The following is a 19,995-nucleotide window of genomic DNA, read 5'->3' on the forward strand; positions in this document are numbered from 1 at the left end:
GGAAAACTAGAGATCTCTTCAAGAAAATTAGAGATATCAAGGGAATATTTCATGCAAAGATGGGCACAATAAAGGACAGAAATGGTATGGACCTAGCTAACAGAAGCAGAAGATATTAAGAAGAGGTGGCAAGAATACACAGAAGAACTATACAAAAAATATCTTCACGACCTGGATAACCACGTTGGTGTGATCACCAACCTAGAGCCAGACATCCTGGAATGCAAAGTCAAGTGGGCCATACGAAGCATCACTACGAACAAAACTAGGGGAGGTGATGGAAAGATGATGCTGCGAAAGTGCTGCACTCAATATGTCAGCAAATTTGGAAAACTCAGCAGTGGCCACAGGACTGGAAAAGGTCAGTTTTCATTCCATTCCCAAAGAAAGGCAATGCCAAAGGATGCTCAAACTACTCAACAATTGCACTCATCTCACACGCTAGTAAAGTAATGCTCAAAATTCTCCAAGCCGGGCTTCAACAGTACGTGAACCATGAACTTCCAGATGTTCAAGCTGGTTTTAGAAAAGGCAGAGGAACCAGAGATCAAATTGCCAACATCCGTTGGATCATTAAAAAAGCAAGAGAGTTCCAGAAAAACATCTATTTCTGCTTTATTGACTATGCCAAAGCCTTTGACTGTGTGGATCACAACAGACTGTGGAAAATTCTGAAAGAGATGGGACTACCAGACGACCTGACTTGCCTCTTGAGAAATCTGTATGCAGGTCAGGAAGCAACAGTTAGAATTGGACATGGAACAACAGACCGGTTCCAAATAGGAAAAGGAGTATGTCAAGGCTGTATATTGTCACCCTGCATATTTAACTTATATGCAGAGTACATCATGAGAAACACTGGGCTGGAAGAAGCACAAGCTGGAATCAAGATTGCCAGAAGAAATATCAATAACCTCAGATATGCAGATGACACCACCCTTATGGCAGAAATCAAAGAACTAAAGAGCCTCTTGATGAAAGTGAAAGAGGAGAATGAAAAAGTTGGCTTAAAGCTCAGCATTCAGAAAACTATCATGGCATCTGGTCCCATCACTTCATGGCAATTAGATGGGGAAACAATGGAAACAGTGGCAGACTTTATTTTGGGGGGCTCCAAAATCACTGCAGATGGTGATTGCAGCCATGAAATTAAAAGATGCTTACTCCTTGGAAGAAAAGTTATGACCAACCTAGACAGCATATTAAAAAGCAGAGACATTACTTTGCCAAAAAAGGTCCATCTAGTCAAAGTTATGTATGTCATAATGGATGTAGTCATATATGGATGTGAGAGTTGGACAATAAAGAAATCTGAGCGCTGAAGAATTGATGCTTTTGAATTGTGGCGTTGGAAAAGACTCTTGAGAGTACCTTGGACTGCAAGATCAAACCAGTCCATCCTAAAGGAAATCAGTCCTGAATAGTCATCGGAAGGACTGGTGCTGAATCTGAAACTCCAATACTTTGGCCACCTGATGTGAAGAACTGACTCACTGGAAAAGACACTGATGCGGAGAAAGACTGAAGGCAGGAGGAGAAGGGAATGAAAGGATGACATGGTTGGATGGCATCACTGACTCAATGGATATGAGTTTGAGTAAAGTCTGGGAGTTGATGACGGACAGGGAGGCCTGGCGTGCAGCAGTCCATGCTGTCACAGAGTTTGACACGACTGAGCAACTGAACTGAACTGAAGAAAAATATAGAGCTAACATCAACATAGCCATTGATTGAATTAGGAAATAAAACTTTCCCAATGCATTTAAGTCCTCTTATATATCTCTCTCCAATCAACTTTCCCATTCATTAACCTCCAACATTCTTGTATTTGATTTACCAACGTACCTCTTTTGGGGGGATCTGTTACATACATCTCTAAGCAATCTATACTATCAATATCTCTGCAATGTTTTAAATTTGATAAAATATTTCATTTATCCATTCTCTTGCGACATTGTCTTCCTTAAAACCTAGCAGTACTAAAAAGGGTTCTCCTTCACTCACAGAGTGAAGACAGGTAATGAAGTCCTGTCCCATGATGTCTCATAGAATCAGAGACAGCTCTAATGTGACCTTGGTGTTTTCTCAAGAGTACAGACAGTGCAAAAACAGGGTTAACCTCATGATACTTAAAACAGTTTGAACCTGAGTTTACACATGAACTTTCCAAGAGAGTGAATATTAAAAACTGAAAATGACCATATTAAAAATAATTCATTCTACTTAAGGAAAAATAATTTGTTTTATTGTATAAATGACAATTTCAACAAGAGTATAAATTAGGTACAATTATAATAAACTGGAAGATAAGGTGTGTGCGTGTTCAGTTGTATCCCACTTTTTGGGACCCCATGGACTGTAGCCCACCAAGCTCCTCTGTCCATGAAATTTTCAAGCAAGAATACTGGAGCAGGTTGCCATTTCCTACTCCAGGAGAACTTCTGGACCCAGGGATTGAACCTGAATTTCCTGAGTCTCCTGCCTTGGCATTGGCAGACAGGTTCTTTACCACTGAGCCACCTAGGAAGTCCTGGAAGATAGGGTATTTACATTCAAACATCATTCTAGTAATGGGCAATTTAAATACATTCGATATAATAAAAATTGAGAGTACTACATTTTTGCATCATAAAAAAGCAAAGACAGGAATTATTCCTGCCCACTCAGTAACTCACAAAGATTTGCATAACAATTTCCACAAACTGATCTCAAGAAGCAGAGCACTGTTTCATTATCAAAGAGAACAAACCGTGAAATATTACAGACTGTGCTTCATATGATATTGTCTCAAGCAATCTGTATAAGAAATAACATCAAGATTCATAATTGCACAAATCTGAAAGATCTTACATTTTCCCTGACAAATTACACTGCTGTCATAACTCACAAAGAAGTATTTGTAGTATTTTATGAACTGTTTACTCTCTTGGACTGCAAATTGTTTAGCTAACTTATACAAACTTTTTGGCTGCAAATCTTCAATGTCATAGGCCTGGGTCAGGTTATACTCCAGCTTCCAATTGGATTCTCCCTTTATATTAGCATCTGTCAGGTTCAAGTAATACTGCAGCATATCCTATAGTTAAAAAATAGTTAAAAAGAGTAATAAAGCCTGGTTCATAGTTTGGCATATAACGTACTGCATAGCAAGCAGAGTTCTTATTAGGATTTATGTGACTTTCTTAATTTTAAAGTGTAGTCATTTTAAAAACTGAGAATCGCTTTTAAGGAAGAAGAGTCCGGATAGAAAAATCTATATTGTTTTGCTCATATAAAATAGAATGAAAGAACATAACAGAAAATAACCCAACTGTACAGAAAGATATACAGAGTAAAAAGCTTTCAGTTCATACACCTCAGAAGTAACCACTGCTAACAACTGTCTATAAATCAGTTATATGCAGCAGGTGGCTTGTACAAGCCCACAAATGCTGTCAAATTTTCAGGAAACTCACAAGCTAGTTTATATCATTACCACAGCTGGAAATTGGCCATTTGGGGAGTATTTACACCATGGAAATTGGCAAACACTACAAAACAAAGCACCTTCCACCCCCCAGTGAGCCAGCTATTAAACATTTACCAGCACTCCAGTGTATGTGTGCTGTTCCAGACTGTATGTACAAAAGAAATACAGGTATTCAATTTCTTTTTACTATCTTTTTCATTTTTTCATAAAATGAAATCAAACTATACAAACTATTTTGCACTTTGAAAAATGATAAAGTGTCATAGCAGGTACATCTTTCTATGTCAATGTACACACATACACATGAGTTTCAGATCTAAAAACAGGCAACTAATAGTTGCAAAAGATTTCTTTTGGATTATTCTTATCAGTCAATTGTTGTATTATCTTTCTTAATTTAATGCTTATGGATTAAAACCAGATTTCTCCTGTACTATTGTTTTTTGTAAAAACATGCTCCAGGGAATAACAGAACTATTGCTTACTAAATTTACCTAGGAGAAAAATGCAGTTACATCAGTAGAGACTTTACCTGAGAAACTCTTTTCAAATTACATATTTGTTGAAAGGTACAGTATTCATAAACTAATGTCTAGCCTTTTGAAGCTGAATTGATATAAAGCTGACATTCAAAACACAAAAAAGAAGACATCTTGAGATTTCAACATAAAGTACAACTTACAGTAGCTGTGTTGAAAACATTCAACTAAACTGATGAAAACTACATAGACAGGCAAAACTATGAAGTCAATTCTAAAAGTTACACCGACTTAAAGGAACGATGCTAATAGAATCCCCAGTTCTCACTGTCTCACACTTCCTTGTTTCTGAGGATCTTGACAGTTTTAAGGAATACTAGTCAGGTATTTGGAGTCAGGTTTGGAGAAGGAAATGGCAACTCACTGCAGTATTCTTGCCTGGAGAATCCCATGGAGAGAGGAGCCTGGTGGGCTAGAGTCCATGGGGTCGCAAAGAGTCGGACACGACTGAGCGACTTCACTTCACTTACTTACCAATAATTTATAATCATGAGGATCATACTGAAATAGTCTGACACCGGGATTGTTGGTCAGTCTCTCTAAAACACTTCTCACTGGAGTAACAGCAGGAGCCACGAACAAAGAATTTACTGGCTTTCCTGGACAAAACATACGTACATAAATATATGTATTTTTAACAATTGAGCTTAATAATATTAAAGATGCAAAAAGTTTCAGATTAAGAAGTTATCAGTCATAATAGTCAAATAATGCGTGATGCTTGATGGATCCTGATTTAAAACAACAGTAAAGAGACACTTTTGAGAAAACAGGGAAAGCTTTATCAGGAAGGAGATTGAAAGAATTATTGTTGGTTCTGTTAGTTAAGTTAATGGAATTATGATTATAGCAATGTGTGACGCATGTAGTGTTGAAATACATTTAATGTTTGACATATACTTTCAAATACCTCAAAAAAGAGAATCATTGGTAAAACAAATCTTGATAGATATTTCAATATCTCTGTTTTTACATATATTTGAAATTTTTCATGATAAAAATATCCAACTTATTACAAATATACACACATGAAAAATACAAAGCTAGTTTTTTTGTACTCCACCTATGACAATATTCCAATAGTTACATAATAAGAATTTGATTAAAGTGTCACCATGTTTTATATCTATTATAGAACTAAAATTCTTTCTGAGTAAAAAAGCTATCAAAGGCTGGAAAATGGTCATTTTTACCAAGTCCAGTCATCCTAGATGAAAAGGGCAAAACATTTCAAAATGTTCTCCAATTACTGAAATATATATATATTTATCCTGGCTGACTACTAAAAAATCAAAACTTTTATTTTGCTAACTCTCAGTTTTCTGCGCTCATACAGAAGTTATCTTTAAGAACAGATAATCATTGTCTTATTTAATGCACGTGCTCCTTCTGTTTTTTTCCTTTTAATGCTGAGTAGATGACCATGTTGGTAAGCACTTAAAAGTTAAGAGCTTAATATATTTTACTTTAAACCACAGTAAACTGTGCTTTGCTCTTTAAATTCTAAGTAAGACTAGTCATAGCAAAAGAAACTGGAGGACTTCCCTGGTGGCCCAGCGGTTAAGAATCCATCCACCTGCAAATGCAGGGGACACAGGTTTGGTCCCTGGTCCAGGAAGATTCCACATGCTGTGGGACAACTAAGCCTGTGTGCCATACCTACTGAAGCCCGCACAGCCTAGGGCCTGTACTCCCCAACAAGAGAAGCCACAGCAATGAGAAGCATGCACACCGCACCTAGAGGGTAGCCCCCACTATTCACAACTCGAGAAGCCCGCAAGCAGCAGCAAAGACCCAGCGCAGTCAAAAATAAATAAATCGTTTTTAAAAAGTATGGCAAAACCCACCACAATATTATAATTAGCCTCCAATTAAAAATAAATGAATAAAAAAAAGAAAATCGTGAGTCTCACAAGTAAAAGAAAAAAGAAAATCGTGAGTCTCACAAGTAAAAGAAAAACAGTGTTTCTCTAAACTTTCAGATCTAAAAGAACATTTGAGTGAGCTGAAGGTTTCAGAGGCTTTTGGGTCAACAGCAATCAAATGGTGATGGCTTTGGGAAGTTAATAAGAAGTCCAGTAGTTGGACTAGGTATAGTCCTACACACTATAGGACTATATATATATACTCATTGAAGGTAAGTGAGAACAAGCTAGTGCTGGCAAGTAGATTTAATAAACTTTAAATTTACTGGATCAGTAAAAGTTAATATTCACTATTTTGTGTAGCAAAATAGATACAAATAGAACACTCTATTACCTTTTTTATCTGAAAGAACCATAATACTATCTCTGTGAGTATGTCCATAAAATTGCCCTGCAATGATGTCACTGTATTTTCTAAAAATGTCTATCAATTTCTCATTATGGCATTTTCTCATTGCTGGGATGCCCTTTGCAAAAGGCAGATACCCCACTGGAACATGAGCTATGATGTACACCTGGAAAGAGAAACACAAAGAGGACTGATGGGATTCTTTCTGCACATTTATCATAACAAAAAGACATTTAGATACCCAAGATTGAAAGTACATTAATTAAATTTTAGAAAACAAATATACCATCTCGCCTACTCATTTATCAAAAAAGGAGAAATTATGAAACTATTAATGGTCTTAAATTTATACCTGTCTATTTAAACTGCATGGTTTATGATATAATAGCCTTCCCAGGTGGCGCTAGTGGTAAAGAACCCACCTGCCAACGCAGGAGACATGAGAGACGTGGGTTTGATCCCTGAGTTGGGACGATCCCCTGGACATTGTGACATTAGGTAACTGTGACCATGCCACAGTCCAGGGGGTCGCAAAGAGTCGGACACGACTGGGCGACTGAACTGAACTGAACTGACCAAGCCTTAGAGCAAAATAAAACGAAACTAGCATCAACAACAGAGCAAATCATAAACTGTTTCATGCAAGAACATCTTTAAATTTTAATACTTTTCTTATACCTGACCCCTTGCAAGTCTAATAAATTCACAAGTATAACCCTCTGTTTATCCCCAGTGATGTTGATCTATGGCGTCTACCTTCTCTTTATTTTGCTGAGAGAGGTTCAGTGTATTTTCTAGCCATTCAAATTGATTTGCTGGATCAGTCTGATTTAGGGTCATGGAATTTGGGCCATAGTATAAGTTTGTGTTGAGACTGATGATCCGAAGTTTCGGATTATTTGAAACTTTCTGTGTATAAAAGCCACCTATAAAAACAAATTTTAAACATATTCTATTAATAAAATAATACACAGATACATAGACACTGTGAAAGCAAAAATCTTAATTAAGGTTTACAATCCATTGAGGAAGGTTATACTCATTTCTCACTGCCTCGTTTACACTTAAATAGGCTTATCATTACATAAGAATCAGATTTAACAAACACTTACTGAAAACCTTCTCTGTGTCAACTCCAGTGCTGCCCTTCCACATACTGAGGTCACAACAGTTGTGTTTAACATTCTTATGAAAAGATAACCAGGCAATGCGGTATTGATTTTTATCAAGGAACGATTAAGAAATCAACTTCTACTTTTGTATGCTTGGGGAATTAAGATAAGAGATACAATGAAATCTAAAATCTAAAGAATGAGAACACTGAAGATACAACAGCAGATAAATCAAAGCTGCTAGGCTCTCAGGTGAGCTGGGGCTTAAACGCATAACCCCACTCACACCTGTGAACCAGCGGTGACAGAACGCTGCTGTCATGGCGCTTTCAGAGTTAGCCGCCGGGACCTTGGCCCACTCACCATCCATGCCACTCCTCAGCTTTCAAACATGGTAAGGCCTCTAGGAAAACTGGGCACAGAGACCCTTCAGAATTGGCACACCCAAGCAAACACTAAATATCTAAGTCCAAACAATATTAACTGAGACAAAATAAGGCTGAGTAAATCTTACACTTACCTTTCCTTAAAGTAGTAACAGCTTCTTCAGTCAGCCATGGTTTCCAGAGGTTTGCTACTGCATTGTACACTTTGCTAGTGACTACAGGCAGTTGATCCTGGCCACAGACAATATAATCCAACATTGAAACTCTGAAGATACATGGAGGAATTAATTTAAACATGCCTTGAGCAATTACTACCATAGGAGGCATCTGGAGATGCAGGAATACTACATATACTTAATTTTTCGAGGTATTTATGGCTTTGCTGGGGAGATGGAGAACAAAATGCAACCAGCCGTCTGTAAGACAATGTGCTAGGAACCATCGCAAGGATCCTGAGAGTGGAGAAACAAGAATAACCGAGGCTGCCCTGGAGAGTCAGCAGGGAGAGCGAGAAGAGCATTTGAACCAGACCTTGAAGAATGATTTCATCAAGTTGACAAGAAAGGGAATCAAAGCATAAACAATGGCCCAGACACCAACATGGTGCCGTATACAGAAAAAAGCCCTTGTTTTGGCATAACTAGAGTACAAAACGGATGTGGGAGTGTGCTCATTAGACACTGAAGGCAACTTTGCCCGTGAAAATGTAAGTTCTGGTGTAGCATGCCTAGGAAGTGGAGAAAACGTCATGATTTCAGAATTAAGCAAAGTCCTCTGAAATGTTAACACTAGTATAAAGCATTTTAACTTCTTGAAAGAAGACTTATAACCACATGTTTTTGATTTGAAGTCTCTTTATGTCAACCCTGAATATCCATGGGAAAGACTGATGCTGAAGCCGAAGTTCTAATACCTTGGACACCTGATGCAAAGAGCCGACTCACCGGAAAAGACCTTGATGCTGGGAAAGACTGAAGCCAAAAGGAGAAGAGGGTGGCAGAGGATGGGACAGACAGCATCACAGACTCAATGGAATGAATTTGAGCTAGCTCTGGGAGATAGTGGAGGACAGGGAAGCCTGGCGTGCTGCAGTCCATGGGGTCGCAAAGAGTCAGACACGACTTAGTGACTAAACAGCAACTCTTCATGTTAGCCTAAATCATATAATTTTGATTTTCTAAGTACTATATGTATAATATATTATACAGTATTTTTATCATCCTACTTCATCATATCACTATTAAAGAACCCTTATGGTGCTGTAAGCGCTAGACAAGAAAAATAAAGCTTCAAGAAAATAGATACTGAATAAAAACTCAGAAATCATTTGTGAAATTGAGTGATTATTTCTATTTTCTTTTCAAAAAATTATACTAAAAAACTGAAGCCATTTTCTTCACTTTCTTCATTTCCCTCTGCATATTGGTGACCCAGACCTATTTCTTCAAGGAGTTTCACTGACATCATTAATTAAAATGCTTTACCTTTTTAAAAATGACATTCAAGTCACATTAGTTCTTAATACATATGCCTAATACATGATTAAAATATAAATATATTCAGGGAAAGTTATAAGTAAATGACTTCTTTTAACTTAAACTAATTATTCAAAGTATATTTTCAGTTTGCGTCAGAGATCGGAGTGATCTGTCTGAAAGTTACACAGTGGCTTTGCCCAATCTAAATCCTAATCAAACATTGGTAAGCATCATCATCATAACATTTTAGCCATTTGTTTACTTCAGGATGGATGCCAAGATACTGGTATAGTCATGTAGAATCAAAATTATATATAAACATTACTTTAGACTTTTCTCTCTACTTTAAACATGAGAAATATGAGCACCAGAGTTAAGTGATTCGGGGAGAGCTTGTCAGTTCCAGAGCTAGGTCTAAATTCCACGTCTTTCTATCATCACTCTTACATCCAATTATCTATTGCACAATGAGAAGTGGCGCCACCCACAGTTTGGTGGCACCAGCTTTGCCAGTGTAGGAGTATATGAGGATGCTGGTCTGGGCTGCTTCCTTGAGTGGCAATGGGAAGAAATCCTTGGGCTGTCCGTATGAATATCTACTTCTGACATAATGGGTGGGAACTTGTGTCTGTATCTGTGTGTTTATGTAGCTATGTTTATATACATGTTGATGGGAGAAATAACACACCCAATTTATTTGTTACTAACATTCACCAGAATTTGATTTCAGATATGAGTAGCCTCTAGGTGAATTTGTTGTGGGGCTTTCGTGTTACATTTGACATTCCTGAAACTGGGATGGAAGGAAAGATGGCAGAATAGTAGAAAAAAGATTTTCAGATACAAGATCACAAGCTAGAAAGAGGAAAAAATTAGCTGTTTAAGGTATAAAGGCTGCCCAATTTATCCTAGTTGTACAGGTAATAGGATATATTTTAGACTTGGATAGTACCTATATCTTTGAATTATTATAAGATTTCGCTTCTCAAGAAGAAGGCAGAGATAAAAGTAAAATGAAACCAGTCCTCAGAGGAGTTAGGAAACACGTGTCCCATGTCACTGCTTCTTGCTACAAAACCACCACTCCACTGACTGAGGGCTTATAATGTGCCAGGTAAGAAACTATGCCGTTTCCACCGAGCGTCACTAATTCTCCCCAAAACTTTGCAAGGTTAAGTATTACTGCTCTTGTTTACAAATGATCAGGGATAATTACATGCATTACTCAAGGTGCTCAGCTATTAGAAGCAGGACAGGTTTTTAAATTCTAATGAATGTGACACTAAACCCTACAGGTTTTCCATTACAGCAGTCTGTCTGTCACCTAAAGCTTATAAAAACAATGTGTGTATCCTCTGATTCCTGGAGACTGTTCACCTCCAACCCTCTGCTCTGTGTGGTCTCACATTTCAACAGTAACAAAAGCTGACCACTAGTTAAGAGGCTGACTGTCACCAAGACTCACATATTATTCATCTCAAGACTGGAGGCCAGGCCCAGGAAGTCACTTAACTTAAGCTCGTTCTAAAGTGCAACTTTCAAAGTCACAGTTTTTAGATTAATTAGCTAATATATTCAAGACCCTCATTAAGCAGTCTTTTGACATGAGATGGAAAAGATATTCTAAACACAAAGCAAAACATAGCCAAAGAAAGGCATGAAAGTAAACACCATGTTCCGGAAATGCTGATATGTTAGTCTGGTAAGAGCAAAGGACCTGTGAAAGGATGTTTGTTCAACTGAACACAAAAGATTCAGGATGTGGGTTCTGCCACTAAGTGACTGAACACTTAAACGAGCACTGTTCAGGGCCTCAGTTTCCTCGTTCATAAACTGAAGAGTTATCTAGACCAAGGGTCAGCAAACTGTTTCTATACAGGGTCAAATAATTACACTTTAGGCTTCGGGGTCATATAGTCAACATGGTAACTATTCTCTGCTGTCACAGTACACAAGCAACCACAGGTAAAACAGAAAGAATACCCATGGCTCTATTCCCATGAAACTATTATTTACAAAATCAACTGTCAGGCCGCAACTGGACCACAGGCCCTGGTTTGTCAAGCCCTACAATAATCTCTAAGATCCCTTGAATCTGAACAAATGTAAGATTCTGCACTGCTACAGCAGATCCCTGTTACTGGAACTGCTGTCCGACTGTTATGCACAGGCTGTTTAATAAAACAGCCACTCTAATAGAGGTTGAAGCCTAGGTTGTCTCAGACATTAAAAATACTCTGAACATACTCTCTGCCTTGAATTATATTTTGAACATGGACTTCCCTTCTTGGTTCTTAAGATAATTCTCTATACTTTCGTTTTTAATCACAATCCAGCTTAGATCAGAGTATGAGTAGCTTAGTATGTCTAATAGAAATTCAAAAACATGTAAACATTTGTCAACACTAACCTTTTTATGCTAGCCTGAACATGGAAATTAAAATGAACAAAATAATTTAAAAAAAAACAACTGAGGAAGAATAAGAAGGAAATCACAAATTAATAACCCATGAACTAAGTAATCTGCTTCCAAAGCCCCACTATGGACATAACTTTTTATGAACCATTAAGAGTCAGTTTTAAGTCCCCAAACCATGTGTCTTGCCTTCCTCAATGGTTAGTGTTAAGAGCGCACTCTGCCTCCACGAGCCCTGATCCCATGCTCTATTATGAACCAGTCAGTTGCAAAACTGTGACACTACTGGTGGGAAAATCCTCCAAGCATTTGGAGGAGTGGTCAAATTTACCTGTGGCCAGTAGTCATGATTACCCAGTGCAGGGAAAACCTGGAGATTTGGAAAGAGACGCTGGATAGTGGTTGTGAGATTAGCAATCACATTTATGACTTTGTCTGTTGAGAGTTCAAGCACTGGAACATGAGGCGGGCTATCCCTGAAAAGAAGACAAGATCACAGAAAACAAAATCGGTTTCTATAAAAAGTCACTAGACTCTTGTGTAAAGCTTTGCTGTATTGTCATTCGAAGTCCACCATAAATCAACAGATGATAAAGAGTTGATAAACTACTCTGCACTTAGTTTTGTTCCACTGAGAACCCTAAAGAAAAAGAAAACTTGTGAAATACAAAAGATAAACTGAAAATGTCAGCCTGTTTCACTGCCTGACTGAAGATTTGTAAGAGGCGAAAATGCTTAGTAATTAAAAGCACAGACTCCAGGGCCAAAAGTGCCAGGTTTGCCCTCTTATAGCTGTGAGCACTTGGACAAGTTACTTAGATGCTCAGGGCCTTAATTTCCTTATCTGTAAAATGGGAAGAATAATAACAATATCTATTGTGAAGATCAAATGAGTTACAATGTATAAGTTCAGGATGGGGAACATGTGCATACCTGTGGCGGATTCATGTTGATGTATGGCAAAACCAATACAATATTGTAAAGTAATTAACCTCCAATTAAAATAAATAAATTTATATTGAAAAAAAATAAGGCCATGATCATTATTGCGGGTAAAGGAAATACAGACCTTCACTCTGTCATGATGAATAGAATTAGTTAATAACTACACCACCAGAAGATGATGTTTGTAAAATCACTATCACAGGTTAATTCCCATTGCTGACTTTTGTTTTTTGATTATTTAATCAAGGCTTATTATCACATTAATAAACATCTCAAGATAATGACACAAAAAGCTATTTATAAACTCATCTCTTAGTTAATATGGACATATTTCTAGAGGATATATTCTAAACAAATAAAACTGGGACTATGAAAGTTTTTCTTATCCCTAATAATGCTGACTTATTTGATCTAGTATTTTTTAAGCCCCAATAATTCTTAACTTGTAAATTAAGTTTCTTATGAAATTAAACATCTTAATGAAGCTTAGGACACTGTAGATATATACTCAGTAACTATATGATATTTATATAATCACTCACCCTGTCCATATCATAAAAGATACTTTTTGTCCTGAATTTTTAATAAAATCAAGTGCTGAAAAAATGAGGCGATAAGGAGAATCACACATTACATCTCCAAAAGGACCAGGATCTGAGGCTTTTGCACCTTTAGAGGAAGCGCACACTTTTGTGTGGTCACCTGTGATGTGGTAAGTAGGATCTAAGTGGAAGTCCGTCACATGCCAAAACTGTCCTGTTGATGAGAAAACAAGTGGTGTTAAACCTACTTCTCTTTTGGAATTCCCATACAAATATTTACAGTAAGACGAAACAGGCGTTCTGTCCTGTGTTAGAAGAAAGCCTTAGCAATTTAAATATCCATGTGCTGAGTAGCTCAGTAGTCCTGTCCAGCTTTTTGTGAACCCAGGGACTATAGCCCTCCTGGCTCGTCTGTCCATGAGATTTCCCAGGAAAGCCTACTGGAATGGATTTACACTTCCTTCTGCAGAGGATCTTCCCACCCCAGGGATCAAACCCATGTCACTTGCATCTCCTACATTGGCAGGTGGATTCACCACCTGGGAAGCCCAAATATCCATGTGCCCTGAAATTAAATACAGTCTTTCCCTGTGAGAATACTGACTCTAAAGACAGTACAAAGATTTTAGTAGAATTCACTATTTGCACACAACAAAATTGATGAAATCAGTGACAGTGTGACTAATTAACAATGACTACATAACAAACATAAGTTTGCATAGTGATATACATGGAAACCCTTTTCTGGGAAGTCAATAATAATCCCATATATTGTATCTTAATATGCTTATTAAGGAAGAAGCTTAAGGAAGAAGCTTAATATGCTTAAGGAAGAAGCATATCTTCTTCCTTATAGAATTTAATGTTTTAGAAATTATTTTCTTCTTGTAGAAAAATGGACATACAAATATGATGTGTTTTGCTAGGGTTACACAGTGAAGAGATTGCAGATGTATGTATGTATGTTAGTCGCTCAGTCACGTCTGACTCTTTGCCACCCCATGGACTGTAGCCAGCCAGGCTCCTCTGTCCATGGAATTCTCGAGGCAAGAATACGGAAACAGGTAGCCATTGCCTTCTCTAGGGGATTTTCCCAACCCAGGTATCTGCATCACAGGCAGATTCTTTACGGTCTGAGCTACCAAGGAAGAGATTGCAGAACTTGTAACCAATAAATCTTACTCCTAATTTTGGTGTAAAACCTTGTCTCTCAATATTAATGGAAAATGAGCCTTTAATCAGCCAAAAATAGCCACTGCTATTCTCAAAAGGTTCTCAAAAGCAATTTAATAGAGGAACATCTTCTATTATACACTGTCTAAAATGTTAATAATATTAAGGGAAGCATTTGTTAAAGAAGAAGGCAATGGCACCCCACTCCAGTACTCTTGCCTAGAAATCCCAGTACTCTTGCCTGGTAAATCCCAAGGATGGAGGAGCCTGGTAGGCTGCAGTCCATGGGGTCGGGAAGAGTCAGAAACGACTGAGTGACTTCACTTTCATGCATTGGAGAAGGAAATGGCAACCTACTCCAGTGTTCTTGCCTGGAGGATCCCAGGGACGGGGTAGCCTGGTGGGCTGCCGTCTATGGGGTCGCACAGAGTCGGACACGACTAAAGCAACTTAGCAGCAGCAGTAGCAGCATGCTTCCATTTGGGTTTTCAGGAATCATTTGATATCACCCTTGCTTGGAAATCATCTTGACAAAGATTCTTTCACTGAAGGAAACACTAGTACTAATAAGTATAGTAGCAGCTCTCTTTATTAAGTATTCACCATATGCCAGACATTGTGGAAATAACTGAAATACACTATGTAATTTCATTCTCAAAACTACTTCTTAAGCAGGAATCCCTGTTCCTATTTTAGAGTTGAGAAATTAATAATGAGTCAATTAGAACATCTGCTCTAGTATATACAGCTTAAGAAACAGGAGAGCCAAAATCTGAACCCCGTTTTGAAGGGCCCTCAAGTTTGCTTACAATTGATTTACATATATCTTCAATGTTTTGCTGCTTTCTTATATATGACCAAAAAATTGTTTTAATATTGAGACTTTTTCACACTTTGAATTTTGAGCTTAATCTGATAATGACTAATTTACAATAGGAAACACATCAGAAGTGACAGAGTAGCAACATACCACACCAGAAGCATGGAAAAAACTGAGCAGAATACAAAGTTTTATCTACACAAATAATAAAAAGCTAAGTTTGCACCTGAGCAAATAGTTGAATAAAACCCAAAGCTGGATAATAAAGTAGAAAATTTAAAGCAGTTGATTTAAGGTGGAAAAGGCATATTATATATATTTGGGATGTTGTTTCTCCACAACGTTGTTACAATAGCACATTTTAAGCCCATAGCTAAGAAGTAGTAGACAAAAAAAATCCAGAACAAAGTAGTTATCAAATAGTCTTCATGGTCAATTATTCGGTATTCAGTCCTCATTTGAAAACTTTTGCCATGAGTAATTTATTTTATTCCATAATGCAGAAAGTACTCCAACTTTTTTCCAGCTTGGACCGACTTTACTCAGCACATAAAGTGGATTGGCAGATAACAGAATTATCCTGGAGACAGCCCTTCCTTGAGGTATAAATATACACTGCATCTCAGTTTTATGTAAATATGTATATTATTCAAAGAATGTTAAGGTGTGTAGTGAACTTACAAGCAGAAAAGTATAGTGTTATGGTTAAGAATGGGGGTTCCACAGACTTCCTTGGCAGTCCAGTGGTTAAGACTATGTGCTCCCAAAGCAGGGGGCATGGGTTCAAGTCCTGGTTAGGGAACAAAAATCCCACATGCCCGCCACGTAGCCAAAATAAATAAATAATTTAAAAAATTAAAATTAAAAAAGAATAGGGACTCCAGAATTAGACTGCCTGACTTCAAATCCAAGCTCTTCTTCCCAATCTAATTGTATGATCTCAGCCTGTTTCATCTGTAAAATGGAAATAATATTATTGTCTGCTGAATGAGGGTTAAGTGACTTAGTAGAAATAAGGGCCTGGCACTTGGTAAGCTCAGCATTAGTTCTATTGTTATTCATTTGTAATGTCAAGTTTGCATTTGACACTGAATTTCCTCATTTCCAAGTAGTGGAAATGTATTGAGTACTTACTTTAATACTGTTTCTTATGCTTTACATGTATTTACTGACCGTTATTTTCATTTTACAGATAAGTCCAAATCACATATGGCATATGCAACAGAACTAAGACAGCAATTGCAGAAATCTGATTCCAGAGTTGACATTGTTCTGTGTTACTTCACATGCAAAAGTCCTTTCAGAATAAAAAAGTCCTTCCATCTCACTTGCCTCATGCAAAATAGATAACAACAAACCTACAGGAAATACTGTGTCAAGTAAGGGACATGAAATTACTAATATATTAAATTTTTCTAAATAAAATTTTTGCAAATTTTTGTAAAACAAACCTGAAAACACATTGAAGACACTCATCTTATGTAACCTATTACCAGCATCTAGAATATGTCTGATCTATGGTAGGTCCCCAATAAACATTCTTTAATTAGGCACAGGAAGATTCAGGATTTCCTCAAGATCACATGGTGACTCAGTATTGAAAGCTGAAATGGAACCAGTCTCTCCAGACTTTCAGTCTAGAGCTCTTTCCACTACCATTGCACTGCTAGATAAATCAGTAAGGGGTAATTATTTAGATGCACTGAAGGGTGTCTTTAAATAGAAGCCAAGAACGGAGCCCTGACAGGTTCTTAACCCAGGATTATCAATAATAAACATCTAGAGACCTCACCTCCCGCCTCTAATGAAATTCATACAAAATACTGTGTGTGTGTGTGTGTGTGTGTGTGTCCAAGGCTATAGACCTGGCCTGTGGCAGAGCCCACTCTTCAACCCAGGGTTCACAGCCCAACATGCTTTTCACTACTCAATTATCACATCTTGTTTGGCAAATAGGGAAATCTCATGTGTCTCAGTGGTAAAGAATCCACCTGCAATGCCGGTGACACAGGTTCGATTCCTGGGTCGGGAAGATCCCTGAAGGAAATAGCAACCCATTGCAGTATTGTTGCCTGAAAAATCCCCTGGACAGAGGAGCCTGGCGGGCTACACACAGCCCATGAGGTCTCAAAGAGTCAAACATGACTTAGTGACTAAAACTTTTAAAAGATTCTCACAAATGTATATTGGGTGTTTGAACCCTGGTTCCCCCTCTCCCTCCCTCTTCCTCAGGCGACAGCTCTGAGTAGCTTCCTTACAGAAACAAAGAGCTGTGAAGATTCACCAGACCACAGAAATCTGTCATGGAGGCCTTCAGCAATCAGACCCTTAAAACCAAAAGGTGAATTTGCCAAGGGCTGGCCTCCTGCAATCTAGGACATTTTATCTCAGAATCCTAAACAGCCACATAATTGAAGAAAAACAGCTTTAATGAAAGCAGAAACCAGCATACATAAGTATTTGGGGACAATTTTTTGTTACGACTGACAGTTGGGAAACCAGACTGACAGTTCTAGCTTTCAAACGAGTCATGAGTAGCTGAGTCATGAGGACTTGGCTCTTGGACAAACAGAAGGCATGTGAGAAAGTAAAGTGATAAAGATAAGCAGTCTCAGCAGTCAGCACTGTGCTGTTTCAGAGACAGCTATGCCCAAAGCACAAACCATAAAAATAACTCCACCTTGCTCATTTCCCCCTCCTCTAGATAACAGAGCCACCACCAGCACCTGTGCGCAGAGTCTGTGTCCAACTCTTTGTGACCCTATGAACTGCAGCCCATCAGGCTCATAGGATTCTCCAGGCAAGAATACTGGAGTGGGTTGCCATGCCCTCCTCCAGGGGATCTTCGCAACCCAAGGTTGAACTCATGTCTCCTACACTGGAAGGCTGATTTTTTACCACTGAGCCCCCTGGCAAGCCCAGATAACTGAGCAATTCTATTTGAAAATGAGTCAGGGAGGTGGGGATATTCTGACACTGAAGGCTCATATGGCATCATAACGTCTCCCATCCAACGTTTATCTACTCAGGACCAGTGGTTCTCAAACTCCAGCATCTACCTGAATCAGCTGGAGGATTTGTTACACGGATGGTAGGGGTTTCGGATTTAGTAGGACTTGGGGGTGACTAAAAACTTGCTGCACTTTTTACCGGTTTAGGTGATGCTGGGTCTCTTGGTCCCAGACCTCACTTTGAGAATCACTTCCGTCCAGGTACTGGGGTAGGCGTTGGGAATGAATAAAATTGACTCTGCCCTCAGAAAACCCAAGGGCGTCCAGGTAAAGTGAAATGAAGGCCCCGAGCCTTCTAACGTAGCCTAACGAGTAGGGAGCGCGGTGCCTGCGGTTGGTGCTGTGGTTGGTGACGTGGGACGAAAAGGCCACCAAACTTGGCGAGCAGGATATGGAATAAACTCCGAGTCGCGCTGAAATGTACACGGCTGAGCGACTGAAACCCGGCAGCTCCCCCGCCCCTCAAGCGCAGATTCGGGGCCGCTGGGAATGCGGGACATCCAGCCTCCAGCTTCTTTTTTCCGCTGAGACACCCAATGTTTCCTTCCTTTTGCCCGGGAGCAAAACACACCTGGAGACAGAAAGTGAAAAGCACGGCACGAGAGGAGCAGCGCCCCTGCAGCGCCCCCACTGTTATCAGCCAGGCCCGATCTCCCCGCCGAGCCGAGCGGGCGCTCTGGCGCCTCAGTCACCTCGCCCTCCCCGCGTCCCGCTGCCGGGGCACAGCCCCCGAGTTCGGGGCCTTCGGCGCAGGCGCCCCGCTGCCCCAACGCACTGTGCCCAGCTTCGCGCATGCGCTTTGGCCGCGGCTCGCGGGCAGCTCCAGGGACGGAAAGGATACAGACGACTCACCCACCGCGGGACCAGCGCCAGCGGGAGCCAGAGGCAGTCCGAGGCCCGGGCGGCAGTGCCAGGCGGCTAGCAGGCAACAGACAAGCGCCCCCAAACGCGCCATCGCGAGTTCCAGCCACGGGTCTGGGAGACTCTTGCTGTAAGGAGACGCCCCTGCACCGTGGGACCCGGGGAATCGGGGAGGAGGTAGAAGACCTCTGCGGTTGTTAACGCCCAGCGGTCACGTGCTAGATTCCGATTCCTCAACGAGTAGGTTCTCTTGACCTTCAGCAGCTGTCTAGCGATTACCTGGTTTATTGTTGTTTCTAAGTCGGCGACAGGTCCTGGAAGGAATGTGCTTGAGGCAACTCCGCACAGATTGGGTCCCCTAAGTGCCACTTGACCCTAAGTGCATGGGTCTCCTCCTCAGAAGTGATACAGAGAACCTCCAAGTGTCTTGATTTTAGCCAAGTCAGCAGAAATTTCGAATACAGTGGATCTGAGTGTGATCCCTGGAACAGCAGCCTCAGCACTGTCTGGGAAGTCTAGTTGGAAGTGAAAATTTCCCAGTAGGCTTGCCCCAAAGCTGTTGAGTCACAAACAGGACCTGAAGCCTAGTCCTTTGAGTGTCCAAGTCCTCCACAAGATGCTAAAGTTGTGGTGACGTTTGAGAACCACTACTCAGAAACACTGGGCTTCCCAGGTGGCACTAGTGGTAAAGAACTCGCCTGCCAATGCAAGAGATAAAGGAGAGGTCATTTCGATTCCTGGGTGGAAAAGATCCCTTGGAGGAAGGCATGGCAACTCACTCCAGTATTCTTGCCCGGAGAATCCCATGGACAGTTGAAAAGCCTGGCAGGCTAGGGTCCACAGGGTCCCGAAAAGCCAGACACGACTTGAGTGACTTAGCACTCACACTAGGTTTCAGTTTTTGTTTGTCTGGGGTTTTTTCTTTGCTTGCTTGGTTGTTTTTGCAGTTGAGTTAGAGCAATGTCTCAG

General features: G+C 39.7%; 1 protein-coding gene and 1 long non-coding RNA gene across 4 annotated transcripts in view; one reads left to right on the forward strand and one right to left on the reverse strand.

Annotated features, from left to right (window-relative positions):
* Positions 1-2,223: 2,223 nt before the first annotated feature.
* Positions 2,224-19,295, reverse strand: SMPDL3A (sphingomyelin phosphodiesterase acid like 3A). Of its 2 annotated transcripts, none has more exons than XM_052645589.1 (8): positions 19,018-19,295; positions 13,162-13,375; positions 12,006-12,150; positions 7,915-8,011; positions 7,039-7,208; positions 6,268-6,448; positions 4,483-4,607; positions 2,224-3,076 (listed from the first exon to the last, which is right to left on the reverse strand). In XM_052645589.1, the coding sequence occupies exons 1-8, from the start codon at positions 19,118-19,120 to the stop codon at positions 2,759-2,761; spliced, it is 1,353 nt and encodes a 450-aa protein (XP_052501549.1). In that variant the 5' UTR covers positions 19,121-19,295; the 3' UTR covers positions 2,224-2,758. The 2 variants fall into 2 exon arrangements, with proteins under 2 accessions (XP_052501549.1, XP_052501550.1); XM_052645590.1 differs by lacking the exon at positions 19,018-19,295 and adding an exon at positions 18,305-18,567.
* Positions 18,895-19,995, forward strand: part of LOC128053121 (uncharacterized) — a 33,200-nt gene continuing 32,099 nt past the window's right edge. For both annotated transcript variants that reach the window (XR_008199905.1, XR_008199906.1), the window contains exon 1: positions 18,895-19,156. This is a non-coding gene — a long non-coding RNA (uncharacterized LOC128053121). The remainder of the gene's footprint in view (positions 19,157-19,995) is intronic.

Source organism: Budorcas taxicolor, chromosome 9, assembly GCF_023091745.1.
Source record: "Budorcas taxicolor isolate Tak-1 chromosome 9, Takin1.1, whole genome shotgun sequence".
NCBI classification, from domain to species: domain Eukaryota; kingdom Metazoa; phylum Chordata; class Mammalia; order Artiodactyla; family Bovidae; genus Budorcas; species Budorcas taxicolor.